The sequence below is a fragment of the Pteronotus mesoamericanus genome, unplaced genomic scaffold (genome assembly GCF_021234165.1).
Source record: "Pteronotus mesoamericanus isolate MK-2021 breed Mesoamerican mustached bat unplaced genomic scaffold, CSHL_Meso_final scaffold_85, whole genome shotgun sequence".
Lineage (NCBI taxonomy): Eukaryota > Metazoa > Chordata > Mammalia > Chiroptera > Mormoopidae > Pteronotus > Pteronotus mesoamericanus.
Genome location: NW_026555329.1, coordinates 47,851,344 through 47,876,751, shown reverse-complemented (window position 1 = coordinate 47,876,751; position 25,408 = coordinate 47,851,344). Strand labels below are relative to the sequence as shown.

General features: G+C 39.2%; 1 protein-coding gene across 1 annotated transcript in view; it reads right to left on the bottom strand.

Moving 5' to 3' along the window:
- Window positions 1-25,408, bottom strand: part of HECW1 (HECT, C2 and WW domain containing E3 ubiquitin protein ligase 1) — a 681,615-nt gene that overhangs the window by 609,152 nt on the left and 47,055 nt on the right. Inside the window, exon 2 of the mRNA XM_054564310.1 lies at window positions 15,724-15,831. Coding sequence (XP_054420285.1) covers window positions 15,724-15,831 — 108 coding nt within the window. The remainder of the gene's footprint in view (window positions 1-15,723; window positions 15,832-25,408) is intronic.

Here is a 25,408-nt window from a genome sequence, read left to right as displayed (position 1 = left end):
TGATTTATTGAAAAGTTATTTGAGTTATGCTCTAGCAGCCAGTAATCAAGGTGTGATTCTGGAAGTGAGGGCAGAGATGAAAAAGTGCCTGAATGTGAGGGACTGACTTAGAGGTCATGCAGGACCTGGTGATAGGTGTTACTAAGAAGGGTGCAGGAAGAGAAGACAAGGGAGAGCAGTTAAAAACAACTGCAGATTTCTAGTATATGCTTAGTCACCTGTGAGAAGACAGCAATCATGACCATGATAACAACGTGACATGACACAAGGATGGAAGAGACAAGGTCACATTGGTAGAAACTTTTTTGGCTACAATCAGTGGTTGTTCCAGGCACAATACTCTATTCTACTAATGCAGAACTTGAATAAACAGGAAGCTACATGTGACAAATTTACACCAGACACCAAGATAAAGATGGTTTCCCTGAAGAATTACCACATCTTGCCCTTTTTTCTGGGTAATTCAAGCCTCAATTTTGAAGGATTTCTTATATAAGCAAACAGTCTACAAGGACTATGGTAACTCCTTCTGAAGGCTGGAGATTGACCAGCGGAGTTGACGCACATATTTAAAAAAATATTTAAAAAATTGTGTTACTCTAATGGTATAATATTATAAGATTTTATCAGGATGGGTCAAGCTAAAGTTTGCTAGTTCCTCTGTCAGTGTTACAGTGTATATCTTTATAATTCTTATATTAGAGCAATTACTATGATAGTCAAATAGATAGGAGTCCATTGGGGAAAATTATGTGAGAAAACAGGAAAAGATTCAGGCTTCATTTCATTTTTTATTTTATCATGTATGTAACACCTTTTGGAGTATAGAAAATATTTGGTTTTGAATGTTCCTAATTGGGTGGCACTTTCAAAATCTGATAGAGTCGGATTTTTTAAAAATCATGGAGGAGATCTAAGATGACAGAGGAGTAGGTGTAAGCTAAACTAACCACCTCCCAGGACCAATCTGGAATTAAAACTAAATTTTAGAGAAATCATCTGGAATAACCAACTGAACACCAGCTAGAGAGAAGCTTTATAACTATGGACAAACAGAACAACCCACTTCACAACAATGTGACTGGTAGGGAGTAGGGAGACTCAAGAGGGCAGGATGGGCTCCCAAAAAATGGCAGCTGAAGTACCAGAGGGGTATTTTAGTGACTTGGGAGTTCCCCTGAGAAGTGTGGGGTCTAAATCACAAACTGGGCTCCCTAGCCTGCTCCAGAACCATAGCTAGAAAATAACCCGAATAGCATCCATCTGTGAAAAGCTGCAAGATTTCTCTCTACCAGAGAGAAATAGCTAGAGATTCAGAGAGTCTTAAAGGGACAACACAGAAAATTTTGTTTGGAGCCATTGAACCTGGAATCCGGCAGAGGGAGGCCAGAGTGGACTAAAGATGCTTGAGGAGAGTTTGGGGTAGGTGGCTCTTGAGGGAGACTGAAGGAACAGTCACTAGAGTCCCTGTGCTGAGTCATTCCCCATATTGCAGGAGCCATCTTTCCCAAGGAGAGCAGCCTTCTCTAAGAGCATTAGCCTGAAGGGAAGAAAAAACTCCATCCACAGGAATTACTCTGCCCTACCTTGTGGAGCTTAACCCAGGGTGCTGATTACAGCTTTATTAGTTACACAAAGAGCCTATCAACTGATTAGTTTAATAGCTAAAGCAGAAAATTCAAAAAAGTGGCCAAAATGGGACAAAAAAAGAAACACACCCCAAATGAAAGAAAAAGAGAATTCTCCAGAAGAAGAACTCAATGAAATGTAGGCAAGCCATCCATTAGATAGAGAGTTTAGAGCAATGATTATAAGGCCACTCAAAAGCATGAAAAAAAGGAAAGACTATAAAAAAGGACCACAGAAATAAAGAATGGAGGGGGAGAGAAGATGGCGGAGGAGTGAATGGGAGTCACGCTGACCTCCTCCCAAGACCAAACTGGAATTGCAACTAAATAGTGGAGTAATCACCTGGAAAGCAGTGGACCAATAGTGGGAGAGGAGCCTTGGTGCCGCAGACAGTGGATTCTACTCTCACACATCCCAATGGGTGAGAAGTACAGTGGAGCTTTGAGAGGGTGGGCTGGGTGCCCACGGGCACTGACACGAGAGGAACATTGAAATGGCCAGTTAGCTTCCTCCAAGAAGAACGGGGTCTGAATCATAAACAGGAACCCCTAAACTACAGCAGCTAAAACCAAGAAAATACAGAAAAAAACGCAACCCCAAAAAGCTTAGAGGCACTCTCTGCCAGAGACAGGTGGCTGGGGAAGCAAAAAGATTTAAAGGGCCAACGAAAAAGTTGCAGTGGCAGCCACCCTCCTTGATCTCTGGGTAGAGGCGGCAACAGGGTGGGCTGGTGCCTGGGAAAACACTGGTGAGGAAAACTTTGTGAAGAGAACTGACACGGCGGCCGGTGGAGCCCTAGTGATGGCACGCCTCCCACTCTGCAGCTACCATCTCGCTCAGGCATCAGGGAATCAATTAACCTGACTTTTGTGCGCTCCGCACAAGATTGTGCACGTGTGAGCTGGGGGACTGAGTGTAGACCTGCTGGGAGAGCCTTCAGGAGAGACTGGAGATGGAGGCATTGGGGAAAGAATGGGAGGAGAAACAAGGGAGCCCCGACTCCCTCCCATTTCCGTAGTCTCCATTGTGGGCTGAAAAGGCGCTCCCCCAAAGAGGCAGGAGAGGGGCGCGCAGAAACCAGACTGCCTGCGATTGAAATGCAGGCCACACAAGTGGTGGATACTTGGCTGCAGGGGTAACAGAACTGCCCAGAGACCCCTGAGGAGAGACTGAAACACAGGCGTTGGGGAAAGAACGGGAGGAGGAACCGGGGAGTCCCGACTCCTTCCCCTTGCCGTAGTCTCCATTGGGCGGGAAGAGTCCACACCCCCAAAGAGCTAAAAGCAGAAAAGCACACATAGACACCCCCAAAACACCCAGTGCAGGCTTGCACACTTGCGCAAAGTGATCAGGGAGGGTTATCGAGCCTGTGTGTGACCAGCGCGGGCTGGCGAACGCTTCCACTGGCCGGCAAGGCCTCCCAAAGATTGGCACCCATACAGTCTGCGAGGGAGTGCACAGAGCGGCAAGGGCAGGCGTAAATTGACCCGCCCGCCCGCAATTGCGGAGCAGCCCACAAAATTAGTACAGCTGCCCAGAGTCCGGGGAGGAGAGACCGGAGACAGGATTAACCTGAGAGTCCTGGAGCTGACTTCCTCCCATTTCCGTAGTCCCCATTTGGCTAGGGCAAACATGCACCCAAGGGCCAAAAGCGGGGAAAATAAACAATAGAAGACCCTAAACTGACCAGTGCCCCGGAGCTCGCCAGCCAGGTGGCCAGATGAGTACTTGGGGTCGCGAATAAGCCCCTTGGTCTGGGGCAAGCACATGCGAGCCCAGGCAGGCGGGGGTTCCTGCCGCCCTGGGAGTGTGCTCAAGGAGCCCGCTTGAGAGTGCAGAGAGATCCCAAAATATAACCCAGCCCTGACCAAAGGGGACACAGAGCTGCTCCAAGCAGGAGTCAGACACAGACATTAGACTCAAGGAAAGCTCAAACAAACAACCCAAGGTCCTATAGGGTAAACAACTGACATCAGCAGAAGCAGGCCCAGAAAGAAAAGTAAAGGACAAAAATACTTAACAGACTCACAAAAATGGGAAGAAAAAGAAGTTCCCCCTAAATGAGTGGAAAAGGGGACTCCCCACAGAGAGAGCTAAATGAAATAGAGGCAAGGGAACTATCAGATACTGAATGCAAAACGATGGTTCTAAGGAAGCTCAATGAGCTCAGCCAACTCAAAGAGACCTATGAGAAACTGCAGAGAAACTATCAGGATCTTACAGCAAACTATATCAGCCTGGAAAAGGACATAGAAACTATCAAGAAGACACAAGAGGATATGAAGAATACCATTTCTGAATTGAAGAACACAGTAGAAGGAATCCAAAGCAGGCTGGATAAGCTGAGGATGGAATCAGTGAGATGGAGGATAAGGTAGAAAGAAGCTCCCAGAAAGAACAAGAAATGGAAAAAAAGACTCAAAAAGAATGAAGAGGCATTGAGGGAAATGCAGGATGACCTGAAACGCAATAATATCCGTATAATACGGATACCAGAAGGAGAAGAAGAGGAGCAAGGGATAGAGAACCTCCTCGAAAAAGTAATGATGGAAAATTTCCCTAATTTGAGGAAAGAAAGGTTCTCATGGATCCAGGAGGCACAGAGGACCCCACTCAAGAAGGACTCAAGGAGGTCCACTCCAAGACACATCATCATTAAAATGGCAGATGTCAAAGACAAAGAGAGAATATTCAAGGCAGCAAGGGAGAAGGAGAAAGTCACATACAAGCGGGCCCCGATATGCCTAGCAGATGTCTTCTCAACAGAAATACTACAAGCCAGAAGGGAATGGCAACAAATATTCCAAGTCATGAAAAGCAAGGGACTACAGGCAAGGCTGCTCTACCCAGCAAGGCTCTCAATTAAAACAGAAGGGGAAATAGAGAGTTTCTCAGACAAAAGAAGACTAAAAGAATACATCTCTACCAAACCAGCACTGCAAGATATGCTAAGGAGACTGGTTTAAGCAGATGAAGGAAAAAATGAGAGAGAGAAGAACACAGGTACAAAGAGAAAAGATGAGTAAGTTTCTATCAGTAATATCTCTCAATGTGAATGGACTAAATGCCCCAATCAAAAGACACAGGGTAGCTGAATGGATAAGAAAACATGACACACACATATACTGCCTACAAGAGACCCACCTCAGTGCAAGAGACCTACACAGATTGAAAGTAAAAGGATGGAAAAAAATATTCCAAGCAAATGGTCATGAGAAAAAGGCCTGGGTGCCATTATTGTATCAGACAAAGTAGATTTGAAAACAAAGGTTATAAAGCGAGACCCAGAGGGGCACTTGATAATACTTAAAGGAAGAATCTACCAAGAGGACATAAACATTGTAAACTTCTATGCTCCCTATATAGGAGCCACCAAATTTATAAAGAAATTGTTGGATGACTTCAAAAAGATATAGACAGCAACACATTGATATTAGGGGATTTCAACACCCCACTGTCACAAACGGACAGACCTTCCAAACAAAACATTAATAAACATATTGTGGTGCTGAAAGACACACTGATTCAGAGACATAACTGACATATATAGAACCTTACATCCCAAAGAAGAAGAATAACATTCTTTTCAAATGCTCATAGCAGTTTTTCAAAGAGAGACCACATGATAGGACATAAAGCAAACCTCAGCAAATTCAGGAATAATAAAATAATAACAAACTTTTACTCGGACCACAAGGGCTCTAAACTAGAAATCAACCTCCAAGAGAAATGTCAAAAACTTTCAAACTCAGGGAGGCTCAACAGTAAACTATTAAACAATGAATGGGTCAATAATGAGATAAGAGAAGAACTCAAAAAATTTCTGGAAACAAATGAAAATGAACAGACAACTGTCCAAAACCTATGGGACACAGCAAAGGCGGTCCTGAGAGGGAAGTTCATAGCAATACAGGCTTACCTAAAAAAGATAGAAACATTTCAAATAAAAGACCTAACACTACAACTTCAAGAACTGGAGAAACAACAACAAATAATCCCAGAGCAAGCAGAAGGAAGGAAATAGTAAGATTAGAGCAGAACTGAATGACATAGAGACAAAAAGAACAATTCAGAGGATCGACCAATCCAGAAGCTGGTTCTTTGAAAAGATAAATAAAATTGACAAGCCTTTAAGCAGACTCATCAAGAAAAAAAGGGAGAGGACCCTAATTAATAATATCAGAAATGAAAGAGGAGAAATAACAACCGATACCACAGAAATACAAAGGATCGTCAGACACTACTATCAACAATTATATTCCAAGAAATTTGAAAATCTAGATGAAATGGACAAATTTTTAGAAAAGTATAATGTTCCACCTTGAAGGAGGAAGAAACGGAAAGCTTGCACAGACCGATAACCGCTGGGGAAATGGAAGCCGTAATCAAGAAACTCCCAGCACACCAAAGCCTAGGGTTGGATGGTTTCATAGGAGAATTTTACAAAACATTTAAGGAAGAGCTAATCCCTGTCCTTCTCAGACTATTCCAAAAAATCCAAGAGGAGGGAAGACTTCCAGACTCCTTCTATGAGGCCAGCATCACCCTGATCCCAAAACCAGATAGAGACCCTACAAAGAAAGAAAACTACAGGCCAATTTCTCTGATGAACATAGATGCTAAAATCCTCAACAAAATATTGGCAAACCGCATCCAGCAATACATTAAAAAGATTATCCACCATGATCAAGTGGGATTCATCCCAGGGATGCAGGGATGGTTCAATATACGCAAATCAGTAAACGTGATACATCACATAAATAAAAGACAAGACAAAAACCACATGATCATCTCAATAGATGCAGAAAAAGCATTCGATAAGGTACAGCACCCATTTACAATCAAAACACTCAGCAAAATGGGAATAAATGGGGCATTCCTCAACATAATAAAAGCCATATATGAAAAACAAACAGCCAATATCATACTCAACAGGCAAAAACTGAAAGCTTTCCCACTAAGATTGAGAACACGCCAAGGATGTCCGCTTTCAGCGCTTCTTTTCAACATCGTATTGGAACTCCTAGCCACAGCAGTCAGACAAGAGAAAGAGATAAAAGGCATCCAAATAGGAAAGGAGGAAGTAAAGCTATCACTATTTGCAGGTGACATGATAGTATACATAGAGAACCGTGTAGACTCTACCAAAAAACTCCTCAACCTCATAAGGGAATTTGGCAAAACAGCAGGATACAAAGTCAACATTCAGAAATCAAAGGCATTTTTGTACACCGACAATGCAATAGAAGAAGAAGAAATCAGAAAAAAAATACCATTCGATATAGCAAGAAGAGAAAAAAAGTACGTAGGCATAAATTTAACCAAAGACGTAAAAGACCTGTATGCAGAAAACTATACAACATTGAAAAAAGAAATTAAGGAAGACACAAATATATGGTAGCATATACCATGCTCATGGATTGGAAGATTTAATATCATCAAAATGTCCATACTACCCAAAGAAATTTATAGATTCAACGCAATCCCTATTGAGATACCAATGATGTATTTCACAGAAATAGAACAGACATTTCAAAAATTTATATGGAACCATAAACGACCCTGAATACCCTCAGCAATTTTGAAAAAGAAATACAAAGCAGGAGGGACCACAATACTGGACATCAAACTCTACTGCAAAGCCACTATACTCAAAACAATCTGGTACTGGCACAAGAACAGACCCATAGACCAGTGGAACAGAATAGAAAGCCCAGAAATAAGCCCAGGTCTCTATGGTCATCTTTTATTTGACAAAGGGAGCAGAAGCATAAAATGGAGCAATAATAGCCTCTTCAACAAATGGTGTTGGGAGAGCTGGATGGCTACATGCAAAAAATTGAAATTGGATCATCAGCTGATACCAAACACAAAAATAAACTCAAGATGGATAAAAGACTTAACTATAAGTCTCAACACCATAATAGTCCTAGAGGAGAACATTGGCAGGAAACTCTCAGATATCCCACGCAGCAATTTTTTCACTGATATGTCTCCTAAAGCAAGGGATATAAAGGAAAGAGTAAACAAGTGGGATCTCATCAAAATAAAAACCTTCTGCATGGCAAAGGAAAACATCAGCAAGATGAAAAGGGAGCCAACCATATGGGAAAATATATTCGCTAATGATACATCAGATAGAGGTTTGATCTCCAAGATATATAAGGAACTCATTCGACTCCACTGGTGGGAATGCAGACTGATGCAGCCAATGTGGAAAGCAGTGTGGAATTTCCTCAAAAAGCTGAAAATGGAACTGCCTTTGATCCAGTGATTCCCCTGCTGGGAGTATACCCTAAGAATACCAAAACGCCAATACAAAAGAACCTACGCACCCCAATGTTCATAGCAGCACAATTTACAATAGCCAAGTGTTGGAAGCAACCTAAATGCCCATCAGTAGATGATTGGATCAAAAAATTATGGTATATATACACAATGGAATACTACACAGCAGAAAGAAAAAAAGAACTACTAAACTTCACAATAGCATGGATGGAACTGGAGAGCATTATGCTAAGCGAAATAAGCCAGGGGGCGAAAGACAAATACCATACAATCTCACCTATAAATGGAACCTAACCAACAATACAAAGATGCAAGGAAAATAAGACCAGCAACACTGAGAGGAAAAGAAATCAATAGAGACAAGAGGGAAGGGGGGGCAGGGAAAAGGAAGGGAAAGGGAAATTTAAGGAACATATAGCAAGGACTCATGGACAAAACCAAAGTGGAAGAGCTGAGGCAGGGAAGGAGGGAGGGGGCAAGGGAAAGTGTTGGTGGGGTTGGCAGAGATAAATGTATTTGAAGAAATAAATTAAAATAAAATTTAAAAAAAAGAAAAAGAAAGGAAGAATGGCCCTAAAAATATTTCCGAAATAAATAATACACTGGACTGACTAAACAGTATGTTAGAAGAAGTAGAGATTTGAAGTAGTGATTTGGGAGACAAAAAAACAAAACAAAATAAAAAACTAAAACAAAAAAACAAAAAATAGGCAGAGCAGCAAAAATAAAAAAAGATTTTTTCTTTAAATGAGGAGAGCTTAAGGAACATTTTGGACAACCTGAAGCATAACAGAATCTGCATCATGGGAATACCAGAAGAAGAAGTGAGCAAAGGACTGAGAAAATATTTGAAGAAATAATGACAAAACCACACTAATCTGGTGAAGGAAAAAGATGCACAAGTCCAGGAAGCTCAGAGAATCCCAACAAGTTGGACCCAAAGAGGCCAACACAGAGAAACATTACATTAAAATGGCAAGTCTTAGGGACAACAAGAGAATCCGGAAAGCACCAAGAGAAAACAGGTAGTTATCAACAAGGGAGCACCAAGTAGTCTGGTGTTTTATTATTCAACAGAATCATTTTAGCCTAGAAGAATGTGGCATGAAATATTCAAGGTGATGTAAAGCAAGGACCTACAACCGAGGTTACTTTACTCAGCAATCATTTAAAATCAAAACCAACACTTTACTGCAAAAAAAAAAAAATGTTAAAGAGCTTGCTGTAAGAAGGAGGAGGAGAAGAAGAAGATGAAGATGAAGATGAAGAAGGAAGAGAAGGAGGAGAAGAAGGATGAGGAGGAGAAGGAAGAGAAAGAAAAAAAGAGGAAAATAGTATAACAATAAAATGCACTAAATTGTTATCTATAAAAATCACCTTAAGTGTAAATGTCCTAAAGTCTCCAATGAAAAGTCATAGGGTAGCTGAATGTATAAGAAAACAAGACCCAGCCCTGGCTGGTGTGGTTCAGTGGATTGAGTGCTGGACTGTGAAGCAAAGGGTCGCCAGTTTGATTCCCAGTCAGGGCACAGGCTTGGGTTGTGAGCCAGGTCCCCAGTGGGGGACATGACAGAGGCAAACACACATTTATGTTTCTCTCCCTCTCTTTTTCTCTCCCTTCCCCTTCTCTAAAAATAAATAAATAAAAACCTAAAAAAAAAGAAAACAAGACATTATTTATATATGTATAAAATTTATACATATATAAATAATGTTTATTTTTATAAATAATGTCTATTTCATATAGACATTATTTATACATTATTTTTATATATATACATATATATAGATAAGTAATGTCTCTCTCTCTCTCTCTCTCTCTCTCTCTCTTTCTCTCTCTCTATATATATATGCTGCCAGGAGTCCCATCTCAGGTTGAAAGATACACACACACTAAAAGTGAAGGTATTCAAAAAGGTACTTCATGTAAATAGAAAGGAAAAAAAAACAGGGGTAGCAGTACTTGTATCTAACAAAACAGATTTGAAAACAAACACTATAGTAAGAGACAAAAAAGGACACAACATAATGGTAAAAGGAACAATCTGACATGAGGATATAACCCTAGTAAACATTTACACATCCAACACAGAACACGTACATATGTGAAGTAAATCTTGATGGACATAAATGGAGAGATTGACAGAAATATATTCATAGTCGCGGATTTTAACACAACATTGACTTTAATGGATACATCTTCCTGACAGAAAGTTAACAAGGAGATGGTCGCCTTAAATGACACACTAGATCAAATAGATTTAACTGATATCTTCAGAGCATTTCACCCCAAAGCAACAGAATATACATACTTTTCAAGTGCACATGGAATGTCTTCTTGGATAGATCACATGTTAGGACACAAAACAAGTCCCAATAAATTTAGGAAGATTGAAATCATAGCAAGCATCTTCTCTGACTACAATATTATGAAACTAGAAATGAATCAGAAAAACACTGAAAAACACACAAAGACATGGAAGCTAAATAGCATATTATAGAACTATGAATGGGCCAACAAGATCAAGGGAAAAATCAAAAGACACCTTGAAACAAATGAAAATGAGGACACAACAATCTAAAATCTGTGGTACACTGGGAAAGCAATCCTAAGAAGGAAATTCATAGCATTACAGGGATATTTCAAAAATAAAAAACAAACATACTAGAAGAAGCTCAAATAAACAATGTAACTTCACACCTGAAGGAACTTGAAAAAGAACAAACAAAGCCCAAAATGATTAGAAGGAAGGAAATTACAAATGTCATAGCAGAAATAAATGAAATAGAGTCTAAGAAAAGCAATACAAAAAATCAATGAATACAATAGATGGTTCTTGAAGATAAACAATATTGACAAATCTTTAACCAGACTCATCAAGAATGAAAGAGAAAGGACTCAAACCAGAAGTGAAAGAGGAGAAATAACAACTGATACCGAAGAAATACAAAGGACTGTAAAAAAAATTATGAAAATCATATGCCAACAAATTGGACAACCTGTATGAAATGGATTAATTCCTGGAAACACAATTTTCTAGCACTAAATCAGGAAGAATCAGAGGATGTGAATAGATAGATTACATATAGTGAAACTGAAGCAGTAATCAAAATACTCTCAACAAACAAAAGCCCTGGACAGATGGCCTCAAATATTAATTTTACCAAAACTTCTGAGAACTAGTACCTCTTATTCTCAAACTATTTAATAAAATTCAAGAGGAGGAAAGAATCCCAAGCTCATTTTATGAGGCCAGCATTATCCTAATTCCAAAACCAGATAAAGATACTATGAAGAAATAAAATTATAAGCCAGTATCCTCAATGAAAATAGAGGCTAAAATTCTCAACAAAATATTAGCAACCCAATTCAACAACAAATGAAAAAGATCATACACCATGATCAAGTGGGATTTATTCTGGGAATGCAAGGTTAGTACAACTTGCCAACTTAATAAATATAATTCACCACATGAACAAAATGAAGGGTAAAAACCAATGGTCATATCAAGACATACAGAAAAAGCATTTGATATTATCCAGCACTGATTTATGACAAAAACTATGAGCAAAGTGGGATTAGAGGAAACATGCCTAAACACAACAGAAGCCATATATGACAAACCAACTGCCAGCATCATACTCAATGGGCAAAAAATTCAAGCATTTCCCTTATGTTTAACAAAAAGACAGGGATATCCACTTTTCCTTCTCTAATTCAGCATGATCCTGGAAGCCCTAGCCACAGCAATCAGACAAGAAGAAATAAAAGATATCCAAATTGGAATTGGAGAAGTAGAAATACCGTTAATTGCAGATGAACGATACTGTATATAGAGAACCTTAAAGACTCCACCAGAAGAACTACTAGAACTGATAAATGAATCCAGCAAGGCAGCAGGATACAAAATTAATATCCAGAAATCAGCTGTATTTTTATATGACAATAACTAAAAGAAGGGGAAATTAAGAGAATGATCCCATTAAAATTGCTACAAAAAAAAAAAATACCTAGGAATAAACCTAACCAAGAATATATAAGACCTGTTCTTAGAAAATTATAAGACACTGAAGAAAGAAATGGAAGAGGATACAAATAAGTAGAAGTACATACCATGTACATGGATAGGATGAATTAACATAATTTAAATGTCCATATCACCCACAGTAATCTATAGACTGTATGCAATCTTATCAAGATACTAATGACCTAATTCAGAGAACTAAAACAAATATTTAAAAAATTTGAATGGAATCACAAAAGGGTCCAAAGAGCAACAGCAATGCTGAGAAAAAAGAACAAACATGCTACCTGATATTAAACTATACCCTAAGGCCATAGTAATCAAAACAGTATGGCACTGGCATAGAAAGAGACACACAGATCATTGGAACTGAATAGAGAACCCATAAATAAACCTGCACCTTTATAGTCAATTAACATTTGACAGAGAAAGCAATTACATACAATGGATTAATAATAGATTATTGAATAAATGGTACTGGGAAAATTGGACAGATACCAGCAGAAAAAATGAAACTAGACCACCTTCTTACAACACACACAAGAATAAAAGCAAAATGGATCCAGGAAGTGGGTAGTATTATGCTAAGTGAAATAAGCCAAGCAGTGAAAGACAAATACCATATAGTCTCACCTAATCAACAAAACAAACAAATGAGCAAAATAGAACCAAAGACATGGAAATAAAGAACAAACTGACAGTGACCAGGGCAGAAGGGGAGAGGATAATGGGGAAAAAAATAAGAAAGGTCAAATCAAGGATCATGAATAGAGGACTTGGGCACAGACAATGGTGGGGAGATTAACTGTAGGAGTGGGGTGAGCAGCAGAGTGCAAGCAGGGGAAAGAAGAGATAACTGTAAGTGAACAAAAAAATGATAGAAAAGGAAAAGAAAAAAGAGACTTAAATGTGAGACCTGAAACTATAAAAATCATAGAATAAAACACAGGCAGCATAATCTCAGACATTGCTCATAGCAATATTTTATTTTATATATTTTAATATTTTAGATATGTAAATATAAAAATATATTTACATATATAAAATATTTTATATATTTTATTGAATATGTCTCCCTTTGCTAGGTAAAGAAAAGAAAAAATAAACCAATAAGAGTACATAAAATTAAAAAACAAAATTTGCACAGCAGAGGTAATCACCAATGAAGTAAAAAGACAACCCAAAAAATGAGAGAACATATTCTCTGATACATCTGATAAAGGATTAATATCCAAAATGTATAAAGAACTTAAAAAACTCAACACCAAAAATAAACAACCTAATTTAAAAATGGACAAAGGACCTGAATAGACACTTCTCCAAAGAAGACATACAGATGACAAAAAACATATGAAAAGATGCTTAATGTCACTTATCATTAGAGAAATGTAATTAGAACCCCAATGAGATATCATCTCACACTTGGCAGAATGGCTATCATCAATAAATCAACAAACAATAAGTGCTGGCAAAGATGTGGAGAAAGGGGTACTCTTTTGCATTGTTTGTGGGAATGCACACTGGAGCAGCCACTGTGGGAAGCAGTATGGAGTTACTTCAAAATATTAAAAATGGATGTGCCTTTTGACCCAGTGATCCCACTTCTGGGAATGTATCTGTAGAAACCCAAAACACTAATTCAAAAGAACATTAGTACTTCTATGTTCATTGCAGTATTATTTACAATGGTCAATATATGGAAGCAGCCTGTCCATCAGTAGATGAACGGATAAAACAACCATAGGACATTTACACAATGGAATGCTAGTCAGACATAATAAAAAAGTAAGTTTTATCCTTTGTGACAGTATGGATGGACCTGGAAAACATTATGTTAAGGGAAATAAGCCAGTCAGGGAAAGACAAATACCACATGATTTCATTCATATATGGAATCTAATAAACTCAACTAATGAGGAAAATGGTGACAGACTTGTAGATGGAAAGCAAGAAGGCAGCTAATGTAGCAGGGACATGAAGCAGGTAGGATTGAGGAAGAAAAGGAAAAGGATTCATGTACATGAACAACAGTGTGATGATTGTTGGAGGGAGGGTAGCATAGGAGACTAAATGACAATGGAAAATAATATAATAAATATTACATTTAAAGAAAATGTATAAATCAACAGAAGTTACCTAATTGTGACTTAAAACATAATCCCAAAGTAATGTGCTATTGAAACATTATAGATGCCAGGTAATCAGTGATATACCTAAATTCTCATAAAAAGAAATAAGAAAAAATTTACAAAAGTGAAAAGTGAAAACCTCACTTATTTTATTATTTTAACTTAACCCCCAGATAGAAGGAATGACTTTCTCTTCTACCTAAACACTTAAAATCTAGGCAATGTTCAAAGTTTACAAAATTATTTTAAATTTTAAGAAGGTATAATTTACCAGTTAGGTTAATGTCTCTATCACTACCTAGAGACTGCAGAAAGTCTAATTTTTATTCATAACCAAAACTTCTGTAACCAAAATGGAGCCATGAGGCTTTTAGGAAGGTGGTAGAAGAATAGGTTTTAAGGCATTTTGTCTGGTATTAGTGTTGAGGATGAATTAGGAAAAAAGCTAGAGTCAGGGAGATAAGTAGTAACAAAAGCAAATCTCTTACTGAGAATTTCATTATGTCTAAGCCAAAGTCAAGGGCCAGCAACCACATTCCATAAAATCATGTCCTTTCTACATATGGTAGTATCAAATCTCCCAACTGCCTTCCCATTTCTGAATGTGTTGACGAAAACAAAACAAAACAAACAAAAAAAAAAAAGGTATGTGTGTAGAATTGTGTCATTTCTAGAAGCAGAGACACCATACACTTCTAGAGGGAAAACAGTAGGCCTTTCATTATCAAATCTTTAGTCTTTGGAATATAATAGGTCTTTTAAAAGGTTTATTGAGTAAATGAATGAAAATGAGTGAATATAAATAATAATAAAGCACACTAGAGGATGTAGTTTTTCTTGAACCAAAAGTCAAAAGATAATAGACAAATTTAGGTTCTTGGCCATGTATCATTTCCTCTGAGAACAGAGCAGTTGGAACAATAAAATACTCCATTTCCTTAAGAAGTGTTATATAGAATGAATACTGGCTATGAACCAGATAATGCATAAAGGAATTTGTGCATTGAACACTATCATTATCCAAGTTAGGGTGAAGGAGTTGTAGACTAAAGGTTATCCATGCATTACTTCATATAGAATGAGGACCATATAGATAGTCCCTCATGCAGTGAAAAATATATTGGTCTGGGGACCTATGAAAAACATCCTTCCATAACTGTTAAAATTATTTATTTTCAGGGATAACATAAATCTTTAGAAAATAGTAAGATACATGATGTCAAGTTCATACATTCAGAAATGTCAGGAGATCAAGAATGAAAGATACGGGGGGGCTATAGTAATGTATCATCTCCATCCTTAGAAAAAGTGTGAAATATCCCCAGCATGGGCAACTATGACAGAGTTGAAGAGCACCAGGAAGAGACATGGGGCAAAAATTAAGGACTGTGAGTTAAGACGTCCTGAGTCCAGACGCTGATGAATGAACATGAACAAAACTTTTCCTTTAAATTAAAGAAATGACCCTCTGGGATATTTTGGATGGCTGTTACCCAACTGTTATGCACTAGTCAGTATTTTTAAGCATCTTATCAAATCTATGTCTCTCTTTTACATGGCATCTTTCTAAGTAGAGGTAATACAACAGGACAAAGAACAAAGCAGTTGAATTCTGCTTCATCCTAAACAACAAGAATGGAGAAAGTACTCACGTTCCACAAAGTAAGAGCTAGCATCAATCTTCCAGATGATCTGTCCCCGATGAGAACCATTTACTCCACGGTTCTTATAGTCCAGAAAGTTTTCCGACAAGACCTCATCTATATTCCCAAGAAAAAAAAAAGAAAGTAGAGTAGAGAACTATATCAGCAAACAACATATATAGCGAAAAATAAGAACAAATGGTATTAATGCCATCTCCAGATAAATGGAGGAAAAAGCATTTGGAGTCAGAATCCGAGCGCTCACAGAGAATCATAGGCTTCTATAGATACTTATCATAGGATAAGTATCTATAGGAGCCCTCTGAACCAACCCCTTTTTATGCAGGAATTTCTTCCCACTCCTCAATACACTTAGCCAATGATCATCTCCCTGGTTATTCAACAATTCCAAAACCAGAGATATAATTGCTTTTATGGCAGTTTATTTTACTTTTTAAAAACACTTAATGTGTATGAAATCTCAGGGTGAAATGTTCCTCCTAGGTGGGAAGAAGATGGCAGCAGAGTAGGTGGAAATTACGCTCACCTCCTCCCAGGTCTGAAATGGAGTTAAAGCTAAAATATAAAACAGTCAAGCTGAATAACCAACTGAAGACAAGCTGAACAGAAATCTTATAACCAAAGATTTGCAGAGGTCATCTCAAAACTAATAGGAAAGGTGGAGGTGCAAGAAGGCCTGGCCAGGCACCCACATGTTATGATTGAGGGTTGGGAGAAACATCTCAGCTGCAAAGGTCTCCCCTTAAGAATGTTGAGTCTCAAGCCCATGCAAGGCACCCCAGCCTTGAGCACCAGAGCTAGGAAGAGGTTTCTGCATAATATGTAGCTGTAAAAATCAGAGGGTATTCTGTCTGCTGGGGAGAAAAGGGAATCTATTAAAAATTTAGGGTCCCTCTTAAAAGGTCAGTGCACAAAATTTCATTTGCAGCTCCTCACCGTAGCCTTCAGCAGAGAGAGGGCAGATCATATCCTACTGTAATTGTGTGAGGACAGACTGGGTTATAGGCTTTAGGGAGACAGCTGAAGGGAAAACAACCAGGATGCTTGTGCTATGTCCCCCTCTTATACAGACCACAGAAGCCATTTTTCTTTGTTTGTTTGAGCACTCCTCTTTATATTGCATTGGTCTGGGAGAAAAATGTATGGCCCCACCTTCTTGACTGCCTATAGTCTTGTCCTGTCAAGCTCACATCCTGCCTTAGCCTGTGGTGTAGACTTTCTTGAAGGGATCTGGAGACAAGCTAAGGGGAGGTAGAGACTGAGCTGTGTGTCTCTGGAGTGGTTACCATTTCCTCTCCTCTCACAGTATGCTAGAGCAGTAGTGTTACATGCACCATATGCCAGAGCAGAAAGACCAACAGGCTGGAGCATCAGCTTCATGCATCCTGAGCAACAGAGCAGTGGTGCTCTGCCCTCCACAAACCAGAGAAGTGGTGCCTTGTGGGTCACAGTAGCAGTTGTACCCCAGTGAGAGATCCACTAACTCCACCATGAAATAACTATTAACTCTGTCTTACCAAATGCCAATAACACTACCCTGTTGAGCTTGCTGTCTACAATATTGTCAGTGGGCTCTGGCAAGCCTGGACTGGAAGTGCAAAAGTCTTCCCAGGAGATCAGGGCAGACACTGGGAGAAATTGAGTTGTATGGCTCTTGGGAAGGAGCCATTGTTCCCATCATGCCCAACTGATACCGTAGCTCCAGTGAAGTGCCCTTCATTCACATGGCCAAACCTTCGTCTGTTTGGAAGTGCTAAATTCTACTGGCTTCTGGCCTCGCTCTGGTGATTCTCTGAGACCCTACCCAACCATAAAGTTTTAAGGGAACCCAGAGGATAGTGTCTCTCCTTGGTATACCCTGAGACTGTAGATGAATGACCTCAAAACCAACACTACTGCCACGTTTGTTTCTGCATCAGTCTGGTAAATACCACTTGCCCCCTCCTGTGACTAAGAACCTACCTCATATAACTCATGTACTTTCAGAGGCTCTTTCAGTGATATCATCTAAAAGGCAACTAGAAGGCAAAGGAAAATCTTGGGGAACCTTAGGCCTATTGCTGACCTGCTCCAGAGTTGCAGCTGGTGCTGGCTGCTCCCCCAAACACCCATGGCCCCGGTAAGGCAGTCACAAACTGTGGATCACTTTATAGCCCCAAATAGGTAGCCCAGGTGCAGTTATAGGCAGTGCCAGATGTTTACCTATACTGGAATCCCTCTTATGTGGTCACAGAGTTAACATACTCAGCAGCAAGATTCAGAATGCACAAGAGCAGCACCCAACTAGCTCTACAAGTGCCACAGCCAAAGGGATATCTCAGTAGGCATTGGACCCTATTGGGATAAATTCAACTCTATGGGGGGTAAGCCCCAACATCCATTATGGCAAATAGAAAGGGCATCACCACAGCTGAGCCAAATACATTTAATACTCAATGACAACAGGAAAACTTACATAACTTATATAAGGGACATCCTGGAACACCTATCTCAGGTTATCTGGAAGACAGAGCTACTCAGCCATGAGAAAGCTACTATAAAAAGTCACCAAACCAAGACTAGGAGGCATAGCAAATCAATGTCATACAAAGAAACAAAACAAAGAAAGGCAACAAAATGAGAAGACAAAGAAATATGTCCCAAATGAAAGAAGAGAAGAAACCCCCAGAAAAAGAACTACATAAATGGAGGCAAGAAAGTTACCAGATATAGAACTGAAAACAATGGTTATAAGGATACTCAAGGAACTTAGACAAAACTTCAGCCAGGAGACAGTAACCATGAAAAAGAGCATAAAAACAGTTAAAAGTAAGAAATGAAGAACACAATATCAGAAATGAAAAATACATAAGAAAGAATAAACAGCACACTAGGTGAAGCGGAAGATTGAGTAAACAAATTGGAAGATAGAAGAAAGCACCCAATTGGAGCAGCAAAAATATATACAAATTTTAAAAAATGAGAATAATCTAAAGGACCTCTAGAACAACATAAGGGTAAACACTATCAATATCATAGTGGTACCAGGAGAAGAGAAAGAGCAACATTCTACAGTTATAGCTCACCTACAGGGGGAATTCTCCTGAGAAGCATAAGGTCTAAACCCAAGCCTCCCTCTCCAGCCCAGAGCACCAGAGAAAGGAAGAGGTGCCCATATAACATCTGGCTTTGAAAAGCAGCAGGGTTTCTGTTTGCCAAAGAACGGTGCCTGGAGATACAGGCACCCCCTTAAAGAGGCAAAACATAAAATCTAGATGGAAGCCACTAAACCTGGGCTCCAGTGGAATAGGCAGAGAAGACTAAAGTCATATGAGGACAATCTGGGGTATGTGGTCTGAAGAGGAATCTGAAGGAAGAGCCACCAAAATTGCTGTGTTGGGACATACCCAAATACAGAAGAACCCATGATTCTGTTTTTTAATTTAAATATATTTACTTTTATTGTTCAAATACCTTTGTTTCCATTTACCCACCACCATTTGCCCCTGCTCCACCCATCTCCACCTCACCCCCTCAATCCTAACCCACCTTGGCTTCATCCATGTGTCCTCCACAACACTTCCTTGATCTCACCCTTCCCCTTCCCCTCCCTACCTCCTCTCACCCTCCCTCCTTCCCTCCTATCCCTGTTGGTTTCTTCTTTCTTTCAATGTTGCTGGTCATATTTACCTTGCCTGCTTCCTTGCTGATTAGGTTAAACTTACAGAAGAGAACACAAGGCATTTGTCTTTCACCACCTGGCTTATCTCACTTAGCATAATGCTCTCTAAGTCCACTCGCGCTCCAGCAAAGAGTAGTCACTCTTCCTTTCATCTGCGTAGTATTCCATTCTGTAAATGTACCATAGTTTTTTGATCTGCTCATTTACTGAGGGGCACTTAGGTTGCTTCCAGCACTTGCCTATTGTAAATTGTGCTGCTATGAACATTGGGGTGCAGAGGTTCTTTTGAATTGGTGTTTGGGGATTCTAAGGCCATAATCTGAGCAGTGGAATCACTGGGTCAAAAGGCAGTTCCATTTTCAGCTTTTTGAGGAAATTCCAAACTGTTTTCCACAGTGGCTGCACAGGTCTGCATTCCCACCAGCAGTGTACTAGGGTTCCCATTTCTCCACAACCTGGCCAGCACCCATTGTTTGTTGATTTATTTATGATGGCAATTCTGACTGGTATGAACTGGTATCTCATTGTGGTTTTAATTTGCATTTCTCTGATGGCTAATGATGATGAGCATCTTTCTGTATGTCTCTGGGTCCTGTGTATGTCCTTTTGGAGAAGTGTCTGTTCAGGTCCTTTGCCCATTTTTTCATTGGATTGTTTGTCTTCTTGGAGTGGAGTTGTGTGAGTTCCTTATATATTATGGAGATCAAAACCCTGTCTGAGGTATCATTGGAAAATATATTTTTTCATTCAGTTGACTCCCTTTCTGTTTTCCTTATGTTTTCTTTAGCCGTGCTGAGCTTATTATTTTAGCCGTCCCTTATGTTTATTCTTTCCTATATGTTCCTTGTGATAGGGGCCATGTTGGTGAAAATATTTCTGCATGTAATATCTGAGAGTATCCTACCTATGTTCTCCTATAGGAGTTTTGTGGTGTCATGACTTACACTTAAGTTTTTTATTCATCTTGAGTTTATTTTTGTGTATGGTGTCAGTTCGTGGTCAACTTTCAATTCTTTGCATGTGGCTCTCCAGCTCTCCCAACACCATTTGTTGAGGAGGCTAGATTTACTCCATTTTATGCTTCTGTATCCTTCATTGAATATTAATTGGCCATAGAGACATGCGTTTCTTTCTAGCCTCTGAATTCTGTTCCATTGAACTCTGTGTGTTTTTTTGCAGGTACCAGAGTGTTTTGATTAGAGTGGCCTCGTAACATAGTTTGATGTCTAGTATTGTAACACATATTTATTCTTCTTTCTCAAAATTGCTGTGGCTATTCGGGGTCATTTATGGTTCCATATAAATTTTTGAAATGTTTGTTCTATGCTTGTGAAACATGCCATTGGTATTTTAATAAGGATTGAATTGAATCTAAAAATTGTTTTGGGGATTATGGACATTTTGATGATGTTCATTCTTTCAATTCATGAACATGGTATATGCTTCCATTTATTTGTGTCTTCCTTAATTTCTTTCTTCAGTATTGTACAGTTTTCTGCACACAAGTCTTTTACCTCCTTGGTTAAGTTTATTCCTAGGTACTTTATTTTTTCATGTTGCTATAGCAAATGGGATTTTTTTTCCTGATTTCTGATTCTGATATTTAATATATGTCGTACAAAAATGCCATCAATTTTTTTATTATTAATTTTGTATCCTGCTGTTTTGTCAAATTCGTTTATTAGGTCAAGGAGACTTTTGCTGGAGCCTAAGCAGTTTTCCATGTACACTATCATGTCATCTGCAAACAATGAGAGTTTTACTGTCCATTGAGTATGAGGTTGGCTACATGTTTTTCAAATAAGGCCTTTATTACATTGAGGTATGTTCCTGTATTCCCACTTTCCTGAGTGTTTTTTTTTTATCATAAATGGGTGCTGTTTCTTCTCAAATGCTTTTTCCATACCTATTGACATAATCATGTGGGGTTTTTTTTCTTTTAGTTTATGTGATGTATTACGTTTACTGATTTGCAAATATTGAAAAATCCTTGCATCCCTGGGATGAATCCCAACTGAACATGGTGGATTATCATTCTCATGTATTTCTGGATGCTTGCCAATATTTTCTTGAGGATTTTAGTATCTATGTTCATCAGCGATATTGGTCTGTAATTTTCTTTCTTTGTTATGTCTTTATCTGGTTTTTGGATTAGGATGATGCTGGCCTGATCAAAAGAGTTTCACAGTTTTCCATCTTCTAGAATTTTTTGCAGTACTCAGAGAAGGGCAGGGGTTAGCTCTTCCTTAAGTGTTTTTGTAAAATGTTCCGGTGAAATTGTCTGGAGCAGAGCTTTCTTGTAATGGGAATATTTTGATTACTGCTTCACTTTCACCAGGTGTTGCGGGTCTGTTCAGGCTTTCTGCTACTTCTTCCTTCAGTGTTGGAAGGTTATATTTCTCTAGAAATTTGTCCATTTCATTAAGGTTTTCAAATTCCTTAGCATATAATTGTTCAGAGTAATTTCTTAGAATCCTTTGTATTTCTCTACTATGAGTTGTTATTTCTCCTCTTTCATTTCTGATATTGTTTATTTGGGCCCTCTCCCTTTTTTTCTTGATGAGTCTGATTAAAGGCTTGTGAATTTTATTTACCTTTTCAAAGCACCAGTTCCCAGACTGGTTGATCCTGTGAATTGTTCTTTTACTCCCTATGTCACTACACTCTGCTCTTATCTTGATTATTTCCATTCTTCTACCTGCTCTGGACTTTATGTGTTGTTGTTTCTCCCATTATTGAAGCTGAAGGGTTAGGATGTTGATTTGAAATGCTTCTGTCTTTTTGAGGTACGCCTGTATTGCTATGAACTTCTTTCTCAGCACTGCCTTCACTGTACCCCATACGTTTTGGACTGTTGTGTATTTATATTCATTTGTTTCAAGAAATTCTTTGATTTCTTCTTTGATCTCATTATTAACCATTTATTGTTTAATAGCGTGCTATTCAGTCTCCATGAGTTTGATTGTTTTTGAGTTTTTTCCTTGAGGTTGTTTTCTAATTTCAAGCCCTTATGATCTAAGAAAATGCTTGTTATGATTTTGATTTTCCTAAATTTTTTGAGACTTGTTTTGTGTCTTATCATATAGTCTATCTTTGAAAATGTTCTGTGTATATTTGAAAAGATGTATATTTTGCTTCTTATGGATGAAAGTTTCTATATATATCAGTTAAGTCCATTTGATCTAATGTGACGTTCAGTTCCACAATATCCTTGTTGATGTTTTGTTTGGAAGATCTATCCATTTTTGACAGTGGGGTGTTTAAATCCCCTAGTGTCAGTGTGTTACTGTTTATATCTTTCTTATAGTCCTCCAACATTTTCCTTTATATTTGGTTGCTCCCATGTTGGGTGCATATATGTTTAAAACGTTTATGTCTTCTTGATTGATTCTTCCTTTGAATAATATAGAGTCACTTCTGGGTGTCTTTTTATGGCCTCTGTGTTGAAATCTATTCTTTCTAATATAACTTTATATTCTTTCTAATATAACTCTAATATATTGTTACCCCTATTTCTTTTCCCTGTTCATTTGCTTGGAACATTTTTTCCATCCTTTTACTTTCAATCCGTGTAGGTCTTTGTTTTCAGGTGGATCTCTTGTAGGTTGCATATCTGTGAGTCATGATTCCTTATTTATTCATCTATCTTATGTCTATTGATTTGGGCATACAATCCATTTACATTTAAAGTTATCATTGATAAGTACTTATTAATTTTTTCCTTTGTCTCTGTGATCCTCTCTTTCTCACTCTTTTTCTTCATCTTCTCAAAGCACTCCCTTTAGCATATCTTGCAATGCTAGTGTGGTGGAGGTGTATTGTTTTAGTTATATTTTGTCTGGGAAACTCCTTGTTTTGCCTCCATTTTAATTGAGAGCCTTTGTGGATGGAGCAGTGCTGGTTTTAGGCCTCTCTTCTTCATTCAAACATTACTTGCCATTTCATTCTGGCTCGTAATGTCTCTATTGAGAAGTCAGCTGCTAAGTTTTCAGCATTCCCCTGTTTGTTACTACCTGTTTATACCTTGCTGCCTTTAGGATTCTTTGTCTTTGATATTTGCCATTTTAATGATGATGTGCCTTGGAGAGGGCTTCATTGGGTACCTCTTGAATGAGACCCTCTGTGCTTCCTGTACTTGGGTGACTTTTTCTCTCCTCCAATTAGGGATGTTTTCCATCATTGCTTTTTCAAACATGTTCTCTATCCCTTGCTCCTTCTCTTCTCCTTCTGATATCCTTATTATATATATATTATTACATTTCAGGTTGTCTTGCATTTCCCTAAATGCCTCTTAATTCTTTTTTATTTTCTTCCTCTTTCTGGGAGCTTTTTTTCTACCTTGTCCCCCAGATCACTGATTTGATACTCTGCTTAATCTAGCCTGCTTTTGATTCCTTCTGCTATGTTCTTCAACTCCTCTTGCCTCTTATTGATAGTTTCCACATCCTTTTTCATGCTGATAAGTGGAGATCCCCACTTATGGTTTGCAATAAGTTCCTCATAGTTTCTCTGTAGATTTGGTAATTCTCTTTGAGTTCACTGAGTTCACTGTGCTTCCTTAGAACCATTGTTTTGAACTCAATATCTGATCGTTTATTTGCCTCTATTTCATTTAGTTCTCTTTCTAGGGGTTCCTCCTTTCCCTTCGATTGGAGGGGCGTGTTTCCTTTTCCTCCCATTATTTATGAGACTCTTCTTTTCTTTTTCTGCTTAAATTGATCTGTCTTGACTTCCTCACTTTGTGGAGTGAACTTCTACTGTAGGAGACTGTTTTTTTCTTTCTTTCTTTCTGGTACTGCCTCTCATTATATCAGCTGTTGACACTGTCTGACCATAGGCAGTCTGTAAGAGACTTCAATGAATCTACTGACTGCCTCTGTCTCCACCAGTTGGAAATCTTGTTACTTTGTCCTAGCAGTCAGGCTTAGGCACCACTGGTCCTGGCAGAGTCCCTCCCGTGGGCAGGGCTATTGTGTCCTTTCAGGCTGCTGCCACTCAGGGGAGCAGTCTGCCTGAGCAATATGGCTGCTACCATATGGGGAAGTAGTCAGCACTAGGATCTTCCCTGGCTACTCCCTCAATTTTCTCCCCAATCCTCCATCTCCAGATCTTCCTCAAGCACCTGTAGACCACTCTGCATCCCCTTTAGCCAGGGATCTACTATCTGTTACTGCTGCTCTGTACTCAGCACCCAGGCCTGTGCTATCCCTGGCCAGTGCAGAGTCTCCAGGGGGCCAGACTATTGTGTTCTTTCATGGTGCTGCCAATCAGTCTGCCTGAGCACGGTGGCAGCTGCAGAATGGGGCATGAGTCACACTTGTACTCCTCTCTACCTTTTCTCAGTTCTCTACCCAAAGCCTCCTTCCATAGTCTCTCCTCAGGTGGCTCAGGCCCACTCTTCCCCCATTGCTGCTGAAGACCAGAGTAAGTGGCTGCCACTACAAATTTTTTTTTACCCTTTCAACGGGTGTTTGAGTCTCCAACTGTGTGTCTCTGGTAGAGAGCATTCCTACACTTTTTTGCAGCTGGGTGTTGTCTGTGTGCTTTTTGGGCTCTGCTATTGTAGGCTGGACATCCCCGCTTATGGTTTAGACTCTGCTCTTCTCTGGGGGATCCAACGGGCCATTTCAATATCCCTCTGGCACTGCTGTCCATGGGTGCCTAGCCCATTTTCTCAAGCTTCTACTGCACTTCTTACCAGTTAGGTTGTGCTAAAGCTGATTCTTCTATCTGTCTGAGGTTTTAAGGCTCCTCTCTCCCCATTGTTGAGTTGTTTTCTAGGTGATTTTTCCACAGTTTAGTTGTAATTTCAGATTGGTCCTGGGAGGAGGTCAGTGTGACTTTTACTCACTCTTGTGCCATCTTGAAGCCTCCAGACACCAGCCCTCCAGCACCTGCACAGCAGCTCACACACTATTATTAGGGTTGACCTCACAGTCTGTTAGCCTGAGGGTCAATATCATGCACTAACAAGCCAATAGCAATCAAGACTAAATCATAAGATTAAGGCCC